Source organism: Dendrobium catenatum, unplaced genomic scaffold (assembly GCF_001605985.2).
Source record: "Dendrobium catenatum unplaced genomic scaffold, ASM160598v2 fragScaff_scaffold_800, whole genome shotgun sequence".
NCBI classification, from domain to species: domain Eukaryota; kingdom Viridiplantae; phylum Streptophyta; class Magnoliopsida; order Asparagales; family Orchidaceae; genus Dendrobium; species Dendrobium catenatum.
In genome coordinates this window covers 202,777-227,525 of record NW_021319262.1, presented here as the reverse complement: position 1 = coordinate 227,525, position 24,749 = coordinate 202,777, and the positions used below count along the sequence as shown (strand labels likewise).

Sequence of the window (24,749 nt, the reverse complement as noted above, 5' to 3'; positions counted from 1 at the left end):
ACAAAAAAAAAAAAAGAAAAAAAAAGAAGAAAAAATAGCTCATACCTGTCCTGTGCCATACCTTTGCACGTCGTCAACACTTCTCGCACGTCGCTTACGCCTGATGTCGCATCCCCCACGATCTCCTCGCGTCGTTAAAAGGCCGAAGGAAGGGAGGTGATGGGGACATCAGATCATGGAAGGTTTACCAAAGACGTGGTCGCCGATCTACGACCACGATTGATTCATTGTATTTCTGATTATGTCATGTATTGTTTATTTACATGTCGTGTACTTTGTTTATTTTATTTTGTCTTTTATTTCCCGTTGTACCCTTCTAGTGAAGGAGTGTCGTATGTAAGCCCCGAGGGCATTTTAGTCCATCATCCATTCCCCCACCATCCGCTTTAAGTGCAAGATGGTAAAATTTTCAATTTTAAATACCAAATCTTCCAAACTTTCCAAAACCCCAAACCCATGATGCTACTTTATGCCAGATAACACGTATCTCTACGTATCTGATTGACGACTAGCCTTAATCGAAAGTTCTCTCTCGTTACTGGGAGGGGTAATTAACTATAGGGGCTTGTGCCTATAGGACATCATAACTCAGATCATAAAGTCCTCGCAAGATGAGGGCGAAATCTCTGATTAGTGTCTTATCTACAAACACATATGCCTTCCAAAATTTACCCCGGAACTTAAATCCGTTAAAACTCCCCCCGAAAAAGAAAAGCAAACGCTGGCGGAGGCCGGGGATGAATTTTCGGAGCCCACATTAAGACATTCTTTGCCCCTTTAGTTATGGTTATTTAATGTTTAATCTATGGTTATCCAACGAGTGGGCTTAAATATACCACCCCTATGATGAAATATCTTCAATGTTGTTGTTCTTATTATCTTTTAAATTTTGCCAAATTCAATTTCTAGTTAGAGTCTTATCCCGCTCTATTTGAGTTCGGCTTTATGAATCCTCATTTTTCATTAGTTAAAAAATGCATGAAGAACTGCTGGAGAAATCCATAAAATTGAACCTAACAGAAGAGATGAGGTTAATAATTATGATGCGACTGCTGTGGCTTGATTATCATATATGTTGCATAGGATTTTTCTTTTATTGTGTCTCAGTATGTCGTCTGTACAGCTCTATAAACTAAATTCTTCCTTCTTTCCTTTTTTTATTTATAAATTCTTTTCTGCCGAACCAACTTGGCCTCATCTATCCATTTTGCTCAAGCTGCATAGGATTTTTCTTTTATTGTGTCTCAGTATGTCGTCTGTACAGCTCTATAAACTAAATTCTGCCTTCTTTCCTTTTTTTATTTATAAATTCTTTTCTGCCGAACCAACTTGGCCTCATCTATCCATTTTGCTCAAGCTGTGTTGATGATACAAAATTTGTACCATACAAGAGTTTTATCAAAAATACAGAGTTTTTTTCACACGCCATCTTATGAACACTACCTCTGCTTTCTTTTGCTTTGGTTTACTATTTTTTACTCTGATTCATTCAGTTAATAAATGGCTCCTTTATGATATTTATTCCTAGACATGGCAACTGGAGTGGGATGTCAGTGGCATGACATTGGCATCAACAGGGGGGGATGGCTTGGTTAGGCTGTGGCAGTCTAACCTAAATGGGGTCTGGCAGGAGCAGGCTTCTCTTGATTGCAGTGGAGGACAACAATGACAGGGGATGTAATTCTTCTCCCCCACATTTTAACAACTTTGCAGTCTTTGTATGCTATGTAAGCTCATAAATGTTTAAGTAGGGAAGTGTTGCTCTTGTTTAATAACCAAGTTGTTTTATTGACATGAATTGTTTTAAAATTTGTCATACTGTAGCATATTGTATGTACTTCATGGAGGCTTATATTATATGCCTGGAAATATTATTAGAACATGTATAATATTGGAATTTCCATCTTGTATTTCTTCTGTTTACTGTGCTTTCATATGGCTCGTGTGGGTGACTGTTTAGAAATGCTATTATAATTTTTTTTAAGGGTAAGTGCGTTATGATTCCATTAATCACGGTTCAATTTTATTTGTGGTATATCATTTTGACTTGCTAAATATGTGATCATAATAAAGAGTTATTCGTATTTAGTTGGATCTACGGTCATACTCATTAATCTGGAAGTGTCTTCTGATATTCACAGAAAGTTAGGATGTTTAACCTTGTCCATGGTATATTTTCATGGCATACATCTTCTAGTTGTACTGTGAAGTGCTTGACACAGTAACTGGAGGTTAGCTTATCATTATCGATATTTCATTAAAACAGCCAGGAGTCTATCTCTAGATTTAGCCCTACTCTGGTTACCATTTCAAGTATGCTTCTATCTCCGAATTGGATCAAGGATTAAAAATACATGGAGGCCTCCTGCAAAAGGGTGCGGGTTCTGTGCAGAGTAGCAGACCCAACTTGATTACTCAGTCTTATTATTTTTAGGGATTTTTACATGCATGACACTTCAAAATTATTGTAAATATATATTCAACATTCAAAATTTTGTATTTACTGATATACCACCTAAAATCCCCCTTTTTCATATATTCTACCACTTCCTTACAACCCCCGTCAAAAATCTCGCTTTTCTTCTGCGAGGTTTGCGAGCGAAGCCTCCTCGACTGCTTCCGCTTCTGCTCTCTTAGTTGCAAGGTCCTACCTTTTACCCTTTTCACTTCTCGTTCGAATCAATTTCCATTGCACCTTTTGTGATTCTTCCAAAATTTTCAGATTGTTGGAACGTCAAATCTAATCGTAGTCAAGAAACAGGGGAAGAAGAACAAAAAGATGGCGGGATCGGATTCCGATGAATCCTATTCAAGCACTGTTGTTCATCTTCTTCCTTCTCTGCTCTATTTTCCTTTATGATATTTACAAATTACAAAACTTATTAGAACTATGTTGGGTGAAGTTACGGTGGTGTTTGGTGATGAAGATCTATGTCTTCTTCACGGAATGGGCCGGAGCAGGAGCCACCTTCACGTCGGCTGCTACGTACTCAGATGGCGGGAAACCATGGAGAGTCAATCTTTGACAGCGAGGTTGTGTCATAGCCCCTTGTTGAGATCGCTCCCATTCAACGTGTGGTTAAAGAAGTCGAGGCCACGTAGCCCAGCATTGTGTATCTCTGTAAGTTAAAGTATGTATATGGCGGGGAAGACAATCGCTCACTCAAAAGAACTGAAGACAGTCGTGTGCGGAAGCTGTTCAGACGTGGTTTTTTGACGGGGCTTAGACAGAGTGTTAGAATGGATGAAAAGGAAGGTTTTATATGCTATATCAGTAAATACAAAAATTTGGGTGTTGAACATATATTTCCATTAGTTTGAGTGTTATGTATGTAAAAATCCCTTATTTTTATTATTTCCTGACAGTAAGAGTTGGATCTGGCATGACCTATACTAACTTCTCTTTGTACAGAAAGAGATAGATGGAACATTATTCTTGTAAAGAATGAGAAAATAAACTCAATTCCGTGTGAAATAAGGAATTGGTAGAGGGGAAAGTGACGGAATAAAGAAAAAAAGACGAAAAAAACCTAAGTTTTATTCAAATATTACATTTCATTTGATTGTTAAACAGATTCTTATTTAGGAACAGCTACAACTAGTTGTCTGTAGCCCATCTCTTTGCATGGGCTCCATCATTACAGTTTAGGTTAAAAATAAAGAGATTTTTGACAACTTTTGGTGCTTTTTTTAAAGTCACCTGCTAATTTAGACCAAATAAAAATGGTATAGTTTCCTTCATTGTTAATCATTCAATTATCTCTTTATCAAAGTAATCTATTAGATTCTGCAAATACTGATTTCTTTCCGTTTCCTCATTTGCTCGGGAGATGCACAGGATAACAATGAAAGTTATGTTGCACGGCTTTTAATGATAGCATATTCAATGAAACAACAAATGGTGTATCATAAATCATTAGTCCTAAACTGGAGAGCCCTGACCAATTCCAGAAGTTGATGTGTTTGGAATAATTGAAATGCGGTTGTGGATTGTGTGATACTTTGTGGACAAATTAGTAATGGAATCATCGAGTTTATAGAAGTTGTTGGGGGCATTATAAACATGTTTCTCCAAAAAAAAAAAAATTCTATTATAGTTATAATGCTCAAACAGATCTGCTTGTGTAAATTTCTTCTCAAAATTTCTGGAAATGCTAGACAAATATAAGTGTAAAAGTGGTGTAAAGTTATCAAAAAGTTGTCTCAATGAGTTATGTAAAAAGGGTGGCCTTGCAATTTTCACAAATAGGTGGGTCAATCACTATTTTATGCTGCTATAACTTCATTAAATATCATGCTCCTGTTACCTATTGCAATTAATGTTAAATATATTCTTTAGCATGCAACTTTGATTTGATAAGAAGCATGTACCGTTGTTCTGCCTTAAATTTGAAGTTGTTGGACACTAAAAATGCTGTATTTGACCCCTTTTGTCTTTTGTTTTGGTTGGCTGCGCGATGATGTGAAGTCGTTTACTTGTTTGTACAAAACTTTTATTTTGTTGGGATAAAGGGGAGCAGGGCACCCAAATCTGTTTCAGAGAATCCAGTAAAGTAGTCTCTGCCTAAATATTTTGCAACACCGTTTTAGGCTTTTATCATACAAAACTAACCATATTATGGATGTGATATTTTAATAAAAATATATCGAGATTTTAATATGCGTTCAATTTTCTTTACGTCTGTACAGAACTTTTAAGAAAACTGTACGAGCATAAAATACTTATCTTGGATATCTTCTCTCGTCATCAACTCGATCTTGTTTGTTTGAAGTAGTCCTACTGCCTTTTTTTTATTTCAATTTTCTTATGCTACATTCCATTATGATTTGGAAGAAGAAAAATCCTTACAAATTTATTTGTTGATAGCTCAAGCTATTGCTAAATTAAGGCTTTGTTTGGGATGGTTTTTTTAGTGCTTCTTAAATCAACTTTCTAGTACAAAGCTGCTTTAAGAAGAAGTAAGAAAGCCGTCCCGAACGAGGCCTAATATTTAGGCTGGCTAAGGAAAGAGTAATTTTATGTTGCAAGCAGGGATTGGGCTAGCCCTGTGGTCTCAGTTTTCTTACTGGCCAGGTTTAAACTACCTAAATTCTACTCTAGTACACTAACTGCCTAACTTAGCAAGCAATCATGCTGCAGAGTTCCACTCAAAGTTGGATATTTCAATAGGGAAGTCCATATCCATTTCCCCAGTTCTAAGCATAAAGTCCATATCCGCCATTGTTAAGTTCGTCATAGAAGTTGCCATAGAGATGATGCCTGTGTGATCAGCCTTTGGATTTCCCTGGCTTAACTTCTGGCATGGAGACAATGGTAGGCAGTTTGATTCTGAAGTTGTTGGTGACATGAATGGTGAAGAGAAGCTGGACAGGAAGGAGCTCTCCAGATTTGGTGAAGAGCAGAATAAGTCTTCATCAGGATTAAGAGGCGTGGAGGGAAAGAAGATCAAAGATGTTGAATCTTTAGCTTCAATGTTTAAGCCGTCAGTCTTCATCCTGAAGCTGTTTTGTAAGTCAACCAGGGCCCTGCTATATCTCTGATTAAATAGGCTCTGGTCTGTTTCCTGAAGCTGCACCATACTGGAGCATGTGTGAGTTCCTCTGTAAGTGATTTCGAGTACCAAAGGATTATCATCAGATCTCTGCACCTGTTTCATGGCCAGGCAGCCCTGCTTCTTGCTGTGAGTGCATCGATAGTAGGCTCTGAAAGTTTCAAAAGCAAAGAGCTCTTGTTAGGCCAACTAATGGATCACTCTATCTTTCTTATTGAAATTTATAAAGGAAAAAAAGAAGAAGCTTTCTTTCTCTCTCTTGGCGATATTGCCTTGATAAAAACTTGCTTGTTTTGGATCGTAACCTTGGATGTTTCGCATTAAGGATATCTTTCTGCCCGTACTTCCTCCAGGTATAGCCATCATCGGGAAGTTCAGTTCCTCTCAAAGTGCTCGCACTCACTTGCCTGGTCCAGGTAGGCAGCATCTTCCTGCGAATTGATGATAAAATCTTTGTTGATTTCTTCAAACATTTCAGTACAAGATCTCTACTTTATCATTGGGAATCACTTGAGTTTTTCCAAATTACCTCTTTTTACACATCTGTTGATTGTCACCGTATTGACGACCTGCGCTGTTAGAAAACGGCGGTTCTCCGCCATTGCCGCCACCTGTAGCTTTCGCCATGCAGATGGCCTTCTCAACAGAACCGATGATCTCCTCTGTAATTGTTCTGCACAGCTCAATCTGTAATGGTTGGTGGAGATTGTCACTGAGCTTCCTCGCAAGCTCATAGACTTGAGCTAGCTCATCGAGCACCGATATGGTGCCGCTCTCCATATCTGATCTTAAGCAGAGGACACTTTGGAAGTTGAAACTGGAAAGAGGAGACTGAGAGGTCGGTCGTTGGGGTGAGTGATGGAGCTGGACTGAGGAAAGTATCTGGCTTTATAACATTGAAGAAAGTCAGGGATGACGCGCTTCGATCTGAGACTATGGAAGGGCAGAGCTAGTTTTGGCTTATTTCAAACCTTTTTCTTTTCTTGAATTGGTCCTCAGTCGCCAATGCTAAGATTGCTCTGTGACTTTTTGATGGCTAAGGTGCCAGTGCTTGACTGATTCCTATGAAATAAAGTTAGCTGTTGGTACCAATCAGAGCACCTCAAAAATATAGATTTTTTTTTTCTATTTTGTATTAGGGGGAATTTTTATGTATTTAATTAGGGGTGTCAATTTTTGATACGACCCGAAACACGATCTAAACCCGACCCGAAAAAAAATTCGGGTTAGGGTCAACCCGAACCCGAAACGGGTTGGGTTCGGGTTAACCAAATCAATCCGTTTTAAAAAAAACCGGGTCAGATTCGGGTTGACCCAACAACCCGAAATTGACACGGAAACTCGTTTTTGACCCGGAAACTCGAGATTGACTTGTTTTGACCCGAAAATTGAAGATTGATCCGATTTTTGACCCGAAATCAGCAATTTTGGTTCAATCTCGGGTCATTTGTGTCGGGGTTGACCCAGAATCTTTAAATTTTAAATTTAAAGATTTTTTTATATAATTTAGAGATGAGGGTGTTAAGTATATAAATATAAAAAAAATTTGTGATATGTAACTGTTATGAAAGCTATAAAAATGGACAGGGAAGGATGGGGGAGTAAAGAGGAAAAGTGCGTGGAAATCGTCGTAGAAAGGAATCTTCAATGGCTTAACGCGTAGAAGGATAAATATAGTGTAAGCGAGCAAATTAGAGAGGAGGATGATTTTCCAAAATAATTAAAAAAAAAAGAGGAGGATGAACTAAGAAATGATAGGGTTGGGATTATTTGTATGTTTTTTTTTTTTTTTTAAATATTGGGGGTTATGATACCTTAAATATTGAGATAAGGTTGATTTAAAATCAAGAATAATATTTCATTTGGGACAGTCTTTTTATTATGAAACAATTTTTTAGTACAAAAAATTTAAATTAAAAAAGTTTTTTGAAATTGCTTCATAAAGCACTAAAATAGCTGTCACAAATGAAATCTAAGGCTTCGTTTTGGACGACTTTCGTTCTCCTTCTCAAAACATCTTTTTTGTACAAAAATAATTTTTTTACTAAAATGCTGTTTTAAAAAAAAAAAAAAAGCCGTCTCAAATGAAATCTAATTTTTAAGTTCATCTAAGCTATGAAAATAATTGTTCACTCCAAATCAAGATTTTTGGGGTATTTGAGTACTTATCACATAATTCATATGTATTTACATATCTAATTTTGATATTTATTTAAATATTTTCCAAATCATTAAATTATATTAAAAATATAATTAATAATAATTTTTCTAAATGGAAATGCACATTTTCATATATATTTACACATCTAATATTTCAATGTCTAAAAAATAATGATAACATTAGCTCATCTAAAATAAAATATGTTTTTTCATTTATATATAATTTAAATACTTAAATATTATATAATTATAAACTTTTTAATATTAGATGTATAAATACATAAAACTTTTTCGATGCGTTTAATTAATTTTCCCTCGTCAAAGGTCATATGTGAGTGAAGGAAATTTCCTTCCAGAAATTTCCATAAAGTTTTATAATTTCTTTTCTTTAGGCGGTCAGCATACGCAAAAAGGTTATAACGTTACCACCGACGAACTTTTATTTGGTTCGGTGGACCGGATGCAGAGGAACATTCGGTTGTAGGCAAAATCCCGCCTATATCGAGGTGTACCGTCACCTCGGTATAAGCGGGATTTTGCTTACAACCGGATGTTCCTCTGCATCCGGTCGGAGGACGTAATAACGGCTCATCATCGACACAGTGCTCCAGCGAAATACCAGATGCTTTGAAGTTTGAAAGTTTGAAACCGAAACCGGCTGGCGGCGGTAACCTCACCTGAAATATTTATTTATTTGGATTTATATAAATAGAAACTTTTTTTTGTTTATATATTTAATACCTAATCTTATTATTTATTTACATAACATTTAAAAATACAAATATCAATAAAAATAAAATTTACTACAAAATAATATCATCTCACCCTCCTTTAGGGTTGTAAACAAGTTGAGCCGAACTCGAGTCACCCTTGGCTTAAGATTTAGCTTGAGATTGATTAATTATTTGAGTTCAAGCTTCAGCTTGAGCTTTATTCTAAGAGTTTAGAGTAAGCAGCTCATTTATTACAAAAGAGATAAAATGATTATAATTAAAATAATTTTTTAAAATGATTAAAAATGAATAAGATAAAAAAAGAGAGGGCAACAATTACTTATTGCCACTTACTCTCATCATATGTACTTTTTTTTGTTCATTTTCCACAAAAAAATTATAAATTAGAGACATCACAATAAGTAGGTAGAGGTTCTTTATAGTAATTGTGAATATAATGAGTTTCCAAAATTTGAAGCAAGTTGCAAACAATAAATAGTGACATTAAGGAGGGAGAACCACACAGTATGGTGATACCTTAACATGAAAAATGTGTATAATTTTTCATTTCTTGGTTGTATGAAACATATATAATTCTCTATGATACCTTTAGCTATAAGGTTATTTGTAGTTTGAAGACCTCGCTCCAAGCATTCAAAGCATGTAGTGAGAATTTAATAATAAGTTTATGACGTGCCTGAAAATTTACGACCGTAGATTATTTAATCTCTTAGCTTTATACAAATATATAACACAGATAGATATAAATTATTTATAATGAGTTCTATGGCGGATGTTGGAAGAGCCTGGTGGTATTGGAGGTATCTTTAGGAGATTATTTGTTATATATTTGATCGTTCTTCTTTGAGGAGGTGAGTATAGAGATCAATAAGTTTAGCATAAATTTTAGTGATGATGTAGGGAGTTAGATTTGGCGTTGATGCATTTCATCACCTCTTTTAAGTTAATTGATTTGACCAAATCCTCAACTAAGGTATTGCAGTATTGACACCTTCTTACTATCATGCCCATGATTATGGTGGTAGGCACAATACTTCAATGGATAAAAAGATGTTCTCTAGCCTTCATAAGTGCTAGCCTCTTGAAATATCTCTTATTTTAAGTGATCTATGCAAACTCATCCAAGAGACTATCAAGATAGTCACAATCAAAAGTCTTGCATGAAGTCTCAACACATAAATTTTAAAAAATGTTTTAGGAGATACTAGCTAGCATTTTTATTGTAAAAAACTTGTATAGTGAACAAACAAACATGCTTAGCCCAGTTGAAATGTTATAATGATGCATTTCTCCATTATTAGGAAACACCAACTTTAGATGATTAATTTCATAGCGAAAGTTATAAGAGTAATTAGACCATTGAAGTTATTTTTATGATATCATTTGCTATCCAATCATTATCCTTTGAAGAGAGGAGACCAAATAATAAGAAGTTTAGTATAACTTCTAATGCTAACATTACAAGTTAGAGTTGGTGTTGAGGTGTGCATCTACCTTATAAGAAATGTTGTTTGTCAATGTTGGTTGCGATTGCGGGCAACGAATTCAGCATGAATTAGCATATTCGAGTGATAATGATCAGGATACCTTAGTGGGTGATGGTGGTCAAGATTATAATTGGGTGATGGTGGTTGATTAACTATAGTTATATGATGATGGTTAGATAATTATAATTGGGTAGTAGTGGTCAGACAACTGTTGTTGGACAATAATGATCAAAGGATCGTAGTTAGGTGACGTTTGTCAAAGGACTATAATAGAGTGATAATGGTAGAGCTGGAGAACATACTTGAATGATGATGGTTAAGAGGCTAAATGAGAAAGATAATGGTCATAGGATCATAGCCGGGCAATAGTAGCTAGATGATTGTAATCAGACAATGCCGATCGATTGTCCATAATTGAGCGATGGTGGTTGGCAGACCATAGTTGGGTGATGGCGTCGAAGTATTATAGTTAGGTGACTGTGTTTATGAGATTATAGTTAGGTTATAGTGGTTGGGAGAATGTAGTTGGGTGCTGATGGATGCAAGATTATAGTCAGACAATGGTGGTCAGGAGACCTTCGTTGGGCAAAGGCGATTTGGAGACCGTAGTTGGGTGATGGTAGTTAGGAGATCATAATCGAGTGATAGTGCTCAAGTAACTGTAGTCGACCAATGATAATCAAAGATCTATAGTGGTTAGAAGACTATAGTTAGGGTGATGATGGTTAGTGACCATAATCATATGATGGTGGTTAAAGGACTATAATTGGCATGAGGCCATAAGCGAGCAATTTTAGTTATGAAACAATGGTTGAGAGACTGTAGTCTGCCAATGGTGCTCAAATGATGGTGAATAGTTTATGAAAGTTGGGTGACATTGATCAAATAATAGTTGTCATATAATGATAGTTTAATGATGGGGGTAGCTGGTGAGGATTGTTAGTATTGAATGTTAGGTAAAATTATAGAGCTTTTTAGATTTTTAAGCTCTTATATTCTCAATTTTGTATTATAAAATTATAATTTAAATATGATGAAGTTGTGTTATTTGAAAATATTTGTGTCTTTAAAAAATTTGCATTATAAAATTATAACTTAGAAATTTTTTTTTTAATGATGTAGTTGCTCATTGGAAGTTAATGTTGAGATTTATTGGGCCTTTGAACAAAGTAAAGTCTCCTCAGTCATAATTTTAACTTTCTATGAAGCTGATTTGTCAATTGGAGCTAAAAATTTCACTCCAAACTTATCAAAATTGCTTGAACGGAAACTCCACTATGCTTTGAAAGTGCTTAAATTGACTTCATAATATTGAATAATGATCCTTGGGTTCCCAAAATTGTCTGCTAATGACTTGCCATGTGCAATTATGATTGTGTGAGGCGCATTTACAACACACTCTTGGGCATGTAAATTTTATCTTTTGTAATAATTCTTTTGCACACGCAAATTAAGCACCAAGCAATTATGATGAACTAATACTCTTTTTTAATTAGATAGGAGCACACATTTGACACAACTTTAACACAGGTTAAACATGATGAAAATATGTCCAATTGAAATAGTATTTATGGAAATTCTATTTTGAAATATCATTTCTTACTGTTAGGTATAATTTCTTAATTTTTTTTTTTAAATATAATTTCTTACTCACGTATCAATAGAATATTTGTTCGAATCCCTTGAACATTTCTGAACCATGGCTAGGGTTTTGCTTGGACACTTGAAGGCGACACGATGATGACATCATCTAAATGTCCAACAATGTTTGAAGGAAGCTCGAAAATGAAGATGTCTAGTGTCCCCCGAAAATCATGCCCTCTACCATGGCGTTTTGACATGTCCACATCTCAAAGACAATGTCCAACATCATCTCAACTTTGGTGGCTGACACCCTCTCAACAATATTTTCATCTCCCCCCCCCCCCCCACTTTTTTTTTCTTTTCCTTTTTTACTTTTTTTTTTCCATACATTATTGTCGTCTCCCCTCTTGAAGCTACAGATCGCAATTAGCTAGGGTTTCAAAATAAGAACACTTTTCCCTCATACTCCGCAATGCATTGAAGGTAAGAATTCAATATACTTTTTATATCCAAGTTAAATTTCAATTGATGCTTGTTTTTATAATAGGTTCTCATTTTGTAATATAATAAATATCTAATTTTATTTTATTTATATTCCTGAAAGGATGAAGGGATTGCCTTACACCTCTTAAAGGAAACTCTTCTATGATTAATTGCTGCATTTCATCTCATAGAGCGTTGTGCGGGATTTCATCAATGCAAGGTTAAACCAATCCTACAATAGCAACTGAAGGTATACGAGTTAGTCATCCTGTGCGAGATGGATGTATAAAGCTCGATGTGTTAAAGAGGTTTTGTCTTGATGTGATGGGAAATGAATCCTTGACTGAAGGAGAGAGGGTATTGCTTGAAGTTGTTTGGGTCGGATGTCCCTAATTAGTGGCGGATCCTGAGGGAGATGAATCTCCTCTTGTTGTGTTAACACCGACTGTCAAGTTCATCGTAGAAGTTGAATGATCTTATTTTAAAAATTCTTTCATTTTTAAGATACAGACTTTTAGGGAGGGTCCTGAAGTCCCTTATCCAGCAGGGTTTCATCCGCCAGGATAAAAGAGGTAGATGCTTGGTGTCCTTGATTCATGGATTGATTTATGGATTGGTGTGATTTGGAGTAGGAGGTTCCAATATTACGATTGCAATGCATATAGAAGTAGTGCTTAGAATGGTGGGATTAGGTTTCCCATAGATGGTGCTAAATAATTGTGGGCTAGATTATTTGAGGCAGTAAAGTATAAAATTTCACTTTTTAGTATTGCACGAGTATCCAACTTAGAGAGAGAGAGAGAGAGAGAGAGAGAGAGAGAGAGAGAGAGAGTAGAAATGCCATAATATTTTATATGAAAAACCTCAAAGAGAAAAATCATGGGGCCACACCCAGTTAAAATGAATCCACTAGTGTTTGAATATATTACAAATGATTGATCCGTCCTCGAACTTGAGAGTGATCAGCTTACAATAGTCAGTTGTTGGATAAGAATCTAGCGACGAATAGGGATCAGACGAAAATCCGATGAAGGTCGGTGGTCGGATGTAATCCAGTATCAATTTGTGGCTGGGAGGAAGTCCAGTGACAGTTGGTGGCCGGGCAGAAATCCGACGACGGTCGATGGCCCGACGATGGTTGAGGAGTCTGGTGGGAAGAAAACTCTGGTTTTCCTTCATTTTATCTCTTCATTTTTTTCTCCCCTTCAGTGAAGAATGAGGGGTCTATTTATATTTTTTTTTGGAGAGATATGGTCAGTAAATAAGGAGAAGATCAAGGGCACGTTCGGAGGATTTCGAATGGATGGTCGATATTAATTCCCTTTGTCATGGGCCGTTTATAGAGTATTTAAGTATCTTAATAATATCTAAATTTGGCGATCTTTGGCTCGTTGGATTCATCTCATCGAGCCTCTTATTTCGACTATAAGCATGTCACATTTGGAAATCATTTGGTCATCCAATTTATGATTTAAACATTCCAAATTCGCTTCAGATTCTTGATTTGGATCCATTTGGGCTCGGATTTGGTCGAATTAGGTGCCGTTGGGTCCATCTTTTCGAGACGTTCAATTGGAGTATAAGTTTGCTAAAATCGAAGTTTGGATGGTCCCAAATTTAATTTTGAAAGTTTCCCATTTAAATTTTTCTAAAGATTCTTGTCTGATCATAAAAATTATTTGATGATGTATCAATTTTGATGCATGACGAGAAATTTAAGAATTCACATCTTCTCCCCTATCTCGAATATCCCTTGATGAAGCTGAAAATGTCAACGTGCTAAACTCTGAAGGAGCTAATTTTGCATGAAATTAAACGACAATGAAGCATTCATAAAGCTGATATAACACAGTGATTAAAAATTTTAAAATCTTAAAAAATCTTAACCATCTTTATCTCATCAATCAGATTGGTTATTTTGGGCTGATGCTATTCGATGAAAGGATAATTAATTCGTTAGTGGTAACTTTTAGTAGAAGAGTTCAATTGTTGTGATAATTAACCAAAGATAATTAATAGTTTCAAGCTTCCTACTCATCTGAATTTTTAATAAAAAAAAAAACTGAATTTTTTAATAACAAATATATAAAGATACATGACTACATCAAAGGGCTCTTGAGTTCTCTATAATATAGCTCTTTACATTGCAATACCAAGTTTAAAATAATGAATAATTGATTGCTTTAACTATGAAGACACATTTAACAAAGTTTTGAAGCATGGTATGGGCCTATTGACTCTATTTTTTTTAAGTGTAGAAGGAGATAAATACCGTTTTCATGCAGTTCCTCTGCTTCCGAGCACTGTTGACAGGTACCTGATCAGATAATTTCGATTTTCCCAGTGGTACTCGATCACCAAGCAAAGTTGCCGTATGGCCTCCCTTTTCTCTTCATCTTTGTCTACAACCATCCTTTCCTTTTCTTTCAGATTCTTCTCTGCCTCGGCAACCCTGCTCTCCAGGATCCTTAGCTCTTTTTCCTTCTCATCCAAATTGGCTCGATTTCGACTTGCTTCATCCTTCAACTTCAATATGATCTCTTCCTTGTATGCCAGTCCATCTGCTTCTAATGAAATCTTTAAGGTCCGTAGCTCAACTAGGCATTCGGCTAGCTGTTTTTTTATATGACTTACGTTCCCTAGTGATATTAACTGCAGTTCATGAAGCTCATCTACCAAAGTTCTCAAACCAGTCTCTAGTACCACTTTAATTTGCTTGAACTCATTGTTTAACTCGGTAGAGTTTCTTGACCATATCAAAGCATATCTGTCGAGTAATTCAAGTTCTTCTTGTAATCCTGCAACCAACCTCTTGCAGTTCTCTTCCTTCTCCTTGTATTCAGTTTCAGCGATCTTAAGTTTCTGGTTTGACAATCGAAGCTGGACTTCAAGCCTTTGGATCTCTTTCTCAGCATCTCCTTTTCCTAATTCTGCGGATGAGAGCTTTTCCAATTGCTCCCTGCAGTTTTCACGGCACTCATCAATGTTATTTTTCTGGTCTGCACAGATTTGTTCTAATCTCTGGATCATTTCCATTTGCTCCAACTTCTTCTCTGCAGCGTCCAATTTTGCACAGGACTCGCAATAGCTGTCTTCTAGCTGCTTATGCTTGGTAAACAATTCCTCATAACTTTTGAGGAGAGTTTCCTGATCTGAGATTTTACGCCTTAATCTATCTTCCATTTCTTTCAGCGACAATTCGTTCTCTGAGGATACGTCAATCAGCTTTTTTAGCTCTTGATCTAAATCACCTTTCTCAGTGACCATCTTTAGGAGATCTCCTTTGAAGGCATCAGTCCAAGTTTGAACCTCATGCAAAACTTCATGCTGTGTTACTTCTAATTTATCCTTCAGACTTTGCATTTCACTCAATGTATCTTCCAATTTTTTGTAATGCTCAACCATCTGGTTTTGCAGTCCCTCCTGATTTTGCTGGAAAGCAATATTTTCATCTCTTAACAGCTCTCTCTCTCTTTCTAGTTTCTCATTGTCAGCCTCAGCCAGCTGTAATTTGCCTGTTAGAACTGAAACTTCTGATACGAACTTTGTCTTTTCTTCCTCAGCAGAAGTAATGAGTTTTTCAAGATGATTCAGCCGAATGTCTGCTGCTTCCAGTTCCGTTATCAACTCCTTTACTTTAATCTCCAATTGTGCTTTATCAGTTATTAGTTCATCTCTTTGAAACTTGAAATCATTTGAAGCCTTCTCAGCTTCCTCTATCTTGCACAAGAGGATAGAGGTTTTCTGATTCAATTCCCCCAACTCACTTTGTAATCTCTCTTTCGTAAAATCTGCTTCCTGTAACTTGCTTTCAACTACAGAATTTTCTGAGAGTAATGCCTTTTTCTCTTCTTCAACAGCCACAAGTGCATTTTTCACATTGGCGAATTGGAGATTGGCTGATTGTATTTCAAGGTCCAGATTACTGTTTTTCAGCTGCAACTTACATTTTTCATTTTCAACCTCTTCTATCTGAGCTTTGAGATTATCGATGACCATCCCATCCTCATTTATCTTGGTCAAAAGAGATGATTTTTCCTCAATTAGTGAATTTCTTTCAAATTCTGTTGATTCCAAAACTTTTTTAAGTTTTAACAGTTCCTGCTTATTACCTTCCAACTCCAGCTTCAGATTTTCATGCCCAGACAACAACAAGGACTTTTCTTCTCTTAGTGAATTCATTTCAGATTCTGTTGCTTCCAAGGCTTGTTTAAGTATAGACAATTCCTGGTTATTGCTTTCCAACTCTAAATTCAGATTTTTATGTCCAGCCAAAAGCATGGAGTTTTCACTCTTCACTCTTTCTGCTTCAGCTGATAGACTCGTACTTCTTTCGTCTGCCTGCTGGATCATATTCTTAGATTCTGACGATTCCAATGCAATTGCATAATTTTCATCAGTTTTAACTTTCAGCTGATAATTTAGATCAATAATTGTATCATGCAACTTTGAGATATCCTCTTTCAGAAGTCCGGACTCAATTATCATATCCTTTTCAACTTCCTCTATCTTGCTCAGAAGGATTGAGTTCTTCTGATTCAATTCCCCCAACTCAGTCTGTAATCTCTCTTTCGTAAACTCTGCTTCTTGTAGTTTGCTTTTAATTACTGAATTTTCTGAGACTAATGCCTTTTTCTCTTCTTCAGCAGCAACAAGTGCATTTTTCACATCAGTGAATTGGTGATTGGCAGATTGGATTTCAAAGTCCAGATTACTGATTTTCAATTGCAACTGAGATTTTTCACTTTCTACCTCCTCTATCTGAGCTCTGAGAGCATCAATGACTATCCCACCCTCATTTATCTTGCTCAAAAGAGCTGTTTTTTCTTCAATTAGTGAATTCCTTTCATATTCTGTTGTTTCCAAGGCCTGTTTCATTTTTGACAGTTCCTGATTATTACCTTCCAGCTCCAGCTTTAAGTTTTCATGCCAATTCAACAAGAGAGTGTTCTCTTCCCTCAGTGAATTCATTTTAGATTCTGTTGTTTCTAACGATTGTTTAAGTTTCGACAGTTCCTGGTTATCAACTTCCAGCTCTAGCTTTAAATTTTCAAGTCCTGTCAAAAGCATGGAGTTTTCACTCTTCAACCTTTCTGCTTCCACTGATAGAATCATAATTCTTTCCTCTGCCTGCTGGACCACTTTCCTAGATTCTGAAGATTCCAATTTCATTGTACAATTTTCATCATCTTTAACTTTTAGCTGATGATTTAGATCAGTAATTGTATCATGCAACTTTGAGATATCCCCTTTCAGAAGTCCGGATTCAATTGTCAAATCCTTTATGTTATCATCGGCCTCTTGCATGTGGGTCGATAAATTTAGAACCTGAGACTTTAGGGCATCATTCTCTCCCTCCAACATCAATAACTTATCATTCAGATTAGAAACCTGCTGAATAGCAGCTTCCTTCTGAGCCTTCAGATTTTGAATCTCAAAGAGAATCCTTGCATTTTCAGACGTCAGACTGTCATTGGCTGATTCAAGTTTTGTTACCTCAACTCTTAAAGTTTCCCGTTCCTCACCTGTCAACCCTATTTGCTGATTCAGGTGTGCAATTTCGTGAGCTTTTTTATCTAGGTCTTCCAGCAAGAAACTGTTGTCTTCTCTTAGTTTCCCAGCATCCTCCATCTTTTCAAGTTCAAATTTAAGCTCTATAATGGAGTTGTCAGCCTGAAAGAGCATTCTGGAAACTTTTTCTTTCTCTGACTTTAAGACTTCATTTTCTTCCCGTAAACCACTTACCTGAAGGCTCAACTTATCTTCTTGCTCTTTTGATTTCTCCGTTTGTGTCTTGAGAAACTCATTTTCAGCATCTAAGAGCTTCAGACTATTCCTCAAAGCTTGAAGTTCATCTTCCAATTTCACAATGACTGTTCCCTTTTCTATCAATTCACCTGCCAGATGTTGACTTTCTTCCAGCTTTGTCTGCATTGAAGTAGCCTGAGCCTCAAGTTCAGTATTTCGTTTACTCAAACTATCTATCTGCTCCTTAAAAGATTGGTAATCCTCTAAAGATTGCTGCTTTTGTTCTTCAATCTCATTTGGTCCATCCTCATCAGAGGAATCATCTGACCCTGAATCAGACGGTCCTGAACTAAATTCACCTTTTCTCTGGTGAACTTTGTTCTTTATCTTACTAATCAATCCATCATGCCTCCCATACAGAGCATGATATCTTTTTTTAATGTCATTTACAAGAGAAAAGAAGTCAGACCGATCAGATACATCTTCACTGTTGTTCTCAAACAGCTCCAACATTTTCTTCATATCATTTTCCATTTCTGCAAATAATATGTAAGAATCCAAAGATCGTAAGAGTAACAAAGCACAGGTAATATTAAGTGCCATTATTAGGATAATTAAGCGTAATTAACAAGATTAATAGGATTAAATAATATATAATATTGATTCTAATTAAAAATTAGTTTATACTATCTCTTAAGTTATTGAGTTAATCGACTATCACTAACTGGTTTACCAAGCTTAATCAACAGGTCGATCTGATTAATCGCAAGGAGAAAATTTTCAAATAAAATTTATAAATTAAATAGTAATTAACAAGATTAATAGGATTAAATAATATATAATATTGAATCTAATTAAAAATTAGTTTATACTATCTCTTAAGTTATTGAGTTAATCGACTATCACTAACTGGTTTACCAAGCTTAATCAACAGGTCGATCTGATTAATTGCAAGGAGAAAATTTTCAAATAAAATTTATAAATTAAATAGTAATATTCCATCACTCATTTAGTTGGGAATCTATAACAACAACAACAACATCAAGCTTTTATCTCACTATGTGGGGTCGGCTACATGAATCCATTTTCTCTATTGTGATATTAAAAGTTAAATTCTCATTTAAATTTAATAAAGAAAGAAATTTTCTAATATTTTCTAAACAAGTCTTTTTAGGTCTCACTGATGCGGACATCCAACCGTCCATGCTTATCCGAGGAGGAGCTGAAGATCGACGACCGAGATCACTTTGTTTTATTTTAGTTTATTAAGTGTATTTTGATTTAATTTTGCAATTTCCCTTTTTTACCCTTTTGTCTTATGTAAGCCCAAGGGGCTAATCTGTCTTTTAATTTCTTTTGATGCCTATATATAGAGGCCCCTTCTCTTGTATTTGGTATGATGGATTATTAATGAAAAAAATTGCATTTTGCACTTGGGTTCTTTGGGAAGAACGTTAGTGAAATCCCTATGGGAGGGAGTCGGAGTTTCCACCAGCCGCAGGATGGGTCCGAGCTCGTAGCGTGAAGTCCCTTGGAGAAGGGCAAAGCATCACCCGTCAGTCTTCGGAAGAGTCCAAGGCTCGCGGTTCTTGTCTTCTCTCTTTCGTTTTTATCTTCTATCGTTTATTTCGATCTTTGTTTTTTTGTTTTATCTCTTCTTTAATTATTTTTTCCATCGTCTTCCACCTCCCCATCTTCGTTTGACCAACAGATTCACCTCCACCCGAAATCCCCCCATACCTGAACCCATGCCGCCGGCTCCACCCCATTAGCCGCCGGCCGAACCTTCCTCTCCACCCCTTTTGGATTTCCTAATTTGGTTGGATTAATTTAGGGATTGATTTGAATTTGAAATTATTCAAATTCAAATTTCAAATTCTTTCCTAAATTAGTGATTCTATTTTAGGAAAGTTCTTAATTTACATCCATTTGAATTTGAAATTCAAATTGGAGTGAATTATTTTCTTTCCTAATCTTTTAAACCAAATTAAGAAGTCTTAATTAGCCCCATTAATCCCCTCCCTCCTTTAGCCACCGGCCCCATCATGAGTTTCAAATATGATTTATTTCCTAATATCATACTAAGCCTCTTTGGAAAATAATTCCTCTCTCTTGCCAACCGGAATTCATTTAAGCCAAAGCCTTTATTTACTGTCCAAAATCTGTGGAAGAGAATTAGGAATTAACTCCCTAATTTCTCCCCATACTCCCGTCAATCTCCTTACAGATTTTTTTTTTTTTTTTTTTTAAATCTGTCTACTTTACTTTGTTCCTCTTTGGTTAGGAAATCTGTCCTAACATTAAGCCTCTCTTTTTTGTAGAAATATTTCCAAGTCATAGCAGCCGAATTTTCTACAGGGCCATATATTAAATTCTTTCCTAAAGCCTGGCTTGGGAATTAAAGAAACAAACCCACCTCCAATTCCATATACAGCCGGCCCCCTCTCCATATTAAATTGCTGTTGAAATCTCTCCCTAAGTGCAGTTTATTCCTTTGGAAAGATTTCCAAAATCTGATTGCTGCTGGCCGAAATCTCTCTAGCTCCTTCCTTGGGATTCGCACCAAACTCCTCTTTTATTCACCGAAATCTGAAACTTATTTCAGGTTTTGTGTTTGAGCTCTCTCTTCCTAAACCTGTAAGGGGAGCTTGCTCTCAGCTTTCTATTCCCAACTAAGGCTAGACTTCTCCTAAAATTCCTCTACATCCTAGACCACTAAAATCTGAGATTTTCTCTCAGATTTCTGAGAGGAAAATCTGAGATATTCCAGACTTCCTGAAAGGAATTGTTGCAGATTTTTGGGAAGCGGATTTAGAGCGTTTTTGGTTCTACATCACTCACTCTACCTTTCTTAACATAAGTCAAATCTAATACATCTACTTTCCTAACCGGGTTATCAGAAGGTCATCGTTTTATGTAACCAAACCATCTAAGGCGACTCTCTCTAATCTTATGTTCCATTGGAGCTAATCCAACCTTTTCACATATCTGCTCATTTTGTATCCTGCCTTTAAGAGTAAAGTCACTCATCCACCTGAGCATCCTCATCTCAGCAACATTTAACTTAATATTATGCTTCTCTTTTAATGACCAACATTCTTCATTATAAAACATTACAAGTCTAACCGCCATCTTATAGAATTTTCCCTTAAGTTTTGAGGGGGACTTTTCTATAACACAACAAGTCCGATGCATTCCTCCACTTAAACCATCAAACTTGAATTCGACTAATAATATACCAATTTATTTCACTATCAATCTAAACAATAAACCTAAGATATCGAAAACGTGTATTCTTATTAATGACTTGATCACCCAAAGTCACAATCCCCCCACTAGATCAATTGTTACTAAAATTACACTCTATATATTCAATTTAAAATCTTTAACAGGTTAACTAAAATTAATTAAGCCTGATTTATAGGTTAATAAGATCAGATAAATGCAATTAATAATTGATCAAATTATAAATAATATTTTCTTAATCTTATCAAGCTAGTTTTCATTACTAATTAAATATTTGACATCATTTCAATGGCCTTTTTTTTATAAAGTTTGATTTCATCATCTGCAAGAGGTTCAAACGAGTCGTTTTAGAGATTTAATAAATTGGGCTATATATATATGAAAGAGAGAGAGGGCATGTGATGCTGAGAGTGAGAGGGTGTTAGTCAGACAGAGTGAGCGAAGGGAAAAAAGAGGAAGAAGGAGAGAGATTCGAGAGAGAAAGATCAAACAGATGTGAAGCTCGTGGAGATGTGGCAGTGAGTTTGGCAAGGAAGATAAGGTGTCGGATAGCGCTTGAATCCTAAGAAAGAAGGGGAAAAAACCTAGAGCTTAAACCTCATCTTTTTTTCCTTTCACTCATGAGAACAAGGCACTATACCCTACTTAATTTTTAAAGTTAGTTACTTGAACATAGTAAGATGCAAAATCTTTTATCTTCGTCCCAAAAAGAAAATATTTAGGGATTCGAATCTTAATAGAAGAAGAGGATTAATGGTTCCTCATTTAGGTTAAACATAAAGATGTGTTAAGGATTGATTGCATCTAGGTTTAGTGACATTTCAGGGATAATTACATAATTTATCTTATCCTAGACTATAAATACATGCTGTGAGATATCTCACATTATGAAAGATTGTTGTTTATATGAATGACAATATCATACAAAAGGTGATCCCTGGTTTGGAGAAATAAACTCAAGGCTCATCTAAAGAGAACACCAAGCGATCATTTCTAACATGCATATGCATGCACATACATATAAAACCGTCCAGGAGAAATACATGATTAAATCGTGCTTAACTGCTTATGCAGTATCTTGCTAAGTTTTTATGGTTAATTAGGTGTTATTCCATGGAACGAAATCATAATTAAGTGATGCAAGCTAGCTATCAAAAAGAGTCTAAGAACTTATATTTATAAAATGAACTATTGCTGATATAATTCATGATTTAAGAAACAAAGCTCAGGCAGAGGATCGCCCATTAAGCTGCTCAAATATATGTATATATATGGAGTTAACAGGATTATATAACCTTTGCTTTATAAAATTACTGACTTAGAAGGAAAATTAAATGGCACTACATTAGTGACTGGCTAGTATACTTTATTTTATGCTTTGAAAGTCCTGCTTGACTTAAACTATTGATGTTGGTTTCACGAGTATCAAAAGAAATGAATTTGAGCATAGGAAAGATCATAGACTGACATTTAACCCCTAAACCTAGATTTACGCAAGATATTACATGCTTAGAATCTAATCTGCATAGGGGTGTCAATTATTGACTCGACTTGATAACCCGACCCAAACCCCACCTGGAAAATCCGGATTCGAGTCAACCCGTTTAACAAATGGATTCGGGTTGTAGTTTTTGACCCATGTGAAAAATCGGGTCAGGTCCGGGTGAACCCGCTAACCCGACTTTGACCCAATTTGACCCGAATGAATGACTTGTTTGAAAGATCACTCCTGCTGGTGTGCTCTCTAGAAAAATTATTGTATGCAAACATCACTCTCACAAGCTTAAGTGTTCCTTATTTTTCCTGAGGTAAATTGAATTTAATATTTAACCAGATTTCTCCTGAGAGTAGTGTCAGGGTTTACTTAGATATGAGTTCTACTTCCTATAAGCGCAAGCCCTTATAGTTAATTACCCCTTATAACACATTAGAAGAGCACTCTTCATTAAAGATGAAATATATTTAGTTTTTGTAAGGAGTATGGAAATGTGCGACAGTGTTTTAAACTAAGTTATGGGGGTGAAGGTACACCTGATCAAGATCCCATGGTCCCATCATCCAGAGGGTATACCGTGGGTTTCAGTCTACCAACACTAATAACCATTGATTTTAGTGTCATGAGAATCCGATTAACAACCATGAGTTATCTCCTATCAGGGATCTCGAGTAAATTGAAGTGGAGAAATGTAGAATTTTGATTTTGTTTGGGGCTTATGGATCTGATTAAAAGTTGCCCGTATTATTGGATTTGGATTGGAGCTTGTAGCTTTAATTTGAAAGTAGTCCTAATAGTGGGTCTTACCACCTCTATTAGAGGTGGCTCAAATCACGAGTCTTACAACTTAGCCCTATAGACTAAGATGCATGTGGGAGGTTTGGATATTTAGATAAGTCTTATGACTTATGGCTTTATAAGTTGCCTGATGACGAGTCTTACAACTTAGCCTTGTAAGCTAAGTGGCACGTATGGTGGGTCTTACAACCTTGCCCTATAGACTAGGATGCCCGTATGAGGGGTCTAGGGTTATGTTATTACTTAGACATTTCTCTCAGAACTCAAACCTCTATAACACGTCAAAAAAATCGAATGAAAAAAATCTCTGTCATACCTGTCAAGGCCCATCCCGAATTCATGCCAGATATCCTGCTCATATCCTGTAGCTCTGCAAACTACGCCGAATTTCAGCGGCTTATCCCTCGCATGCGTAAATCTTACTTGTTTCCCGTGAAATGTTTGTTGCCTCGTTGTTAAAAGGGAGATGAATGAGACCTTTCGGGCTGCTTCTCCTCTTCAGACCCATGACAACAGCTCTCTCTATCTCGCTCTCTTCTTTCCATTCACACACTTCCTGCTCTCCGACCTCCATGATTGTAAGCAACTTCCACAACCAAATTATGTCGCTACTTCCGACTTCTCCCAACCTCCTGCCCAATTCCAGCTCTAGCCTCCTGTCTTCCCTTCCTCTACTCAATGTAAACACCTAGGTCGAACCCGACCGAAGCCGACGCCACCTCTTCCTCTACTCGATCTCAAGCCTCCCCATCCATCTTGTCATCTTCCATCAGATTTGAACCAGTCTGTCACCCCTTATCCGTAGAACCGAAGCTTCTCGGACCGTCGACCCCTACCTAGCCGCAAGCTTAAGCGGCAAAACTTCGACCAAATCCCGACCCCTTGCCTTCTCTCGTCGAATCTCTGCAGCATGCTCTGAACAGCTCTTTCTTTCTCCTGCCACTTGAACCCAACCACAATCCGACCTCATACCTGCAACCTAGCCGAGCCTAACCTATCTAGTTCACAAGCTTTTTGTTAGTCAAATCCAACGCCTTATCCTACTCCTTTTGCCGCAAATAGGAGCTGAAGATCGACGATCACATTATACTGAACTTGACAACCCTGCCCGACCTCTCCCGATCCCTCTGCATTTCTACCGTGTCGACACCCCACCCGACTGTCTCTGCCTCTTATCCAGCTCCTCACTTTCGACTCCATTCAATCAACTAGACCAACATCTCATTTCACTTGTCTTAACCTAGGTTATCCCTCTCTCTCTATCTCTAAGTTTCTTTTATTATTATTACTAATACTGATAGTTTTATAGTAATAATAATAATACGCATTATTAATATTTATTATTATTATTATAATTATTATTATTATATATATATATATACATACATTTAAAAAAAGAAAAAGGAAAATACAAAAAAGAGAGGAAAGTTTTAGAAAAAGAATGATGAGGACTTAAAAAAAA

At 36.3% G+C, this 24,749-nt stretch overlaps 3 protein-coding genes across 3 annotated transcripts in view; 1 reads left to right on the top strand and 2 right to left on the bottom strand.

The window, feature by feature from the left end:
• Positions 1 to 1,742, top strand: part of LOC110113382 (protein SEH1) — a 26,029-nt gene extending 24,287 nt beyond the window's left edge. The window contains exon 8 of the mRNA XM_020845943.2: positions 1,529 to 1,742. Within this exon, the coding sequence (XP_020701602.1) occupies positions 1,529 to 1,669 (141 nt within the window). The 3' untranslated portion in view covers positions 1,670 to 1,742. The remainder of the gene's footprint in view (positions 1 to 1,528) is intronic.
• Positions 1,743 to 4,761: 3,019 nt separating this feature from the next.
• LOC110113366 (probable WRKY transcription factor 41) lies at positions 4,762 to 6,603 on the bottom strand. Its single transcript, XM_020845914.2, has 3 exons — positions 6,082 to 6,603; positions 5,858 to 5,983; positions 4,762 to 5,703 (listed from the first exon to the last, which is right to left on the bottom strand). The coding sequence occupies exons 1-3, from the start codon at positions 6,330 to 6,332 to the stop codon at positions 5,130 to 5,132; spliced, it is 951 nt and encodes a 316-aa protein (XP_020701573.1). The 5' UTR covers positions 6,333 to 6,603; the 3' UTR covers positions 4,762 to 5,129.
• A 7,447-nt stretch (positions 6,604 to 14,050) lies between these two features.
• The window catches only part of LOC110113384 (COP1-interactive protein 1), a 25,031-nt gene continuing 14,332 nt past the window's right edge, over positions 14,051 to 24,749 (bottom strand). The window contains exon 2 of the mRNA XM_028696659.1: positions 14,051 to 18,284. Within this exon, the coding sequence (XP_028552492.1) occupies positions 14,278 to 18,284 (4,007 nt within the window). The 3' untranslated portion in view covers positions 14,051 to 14,277. The remainder of the gene's footprint in view (positions 18,285 to 24,749) is intronic.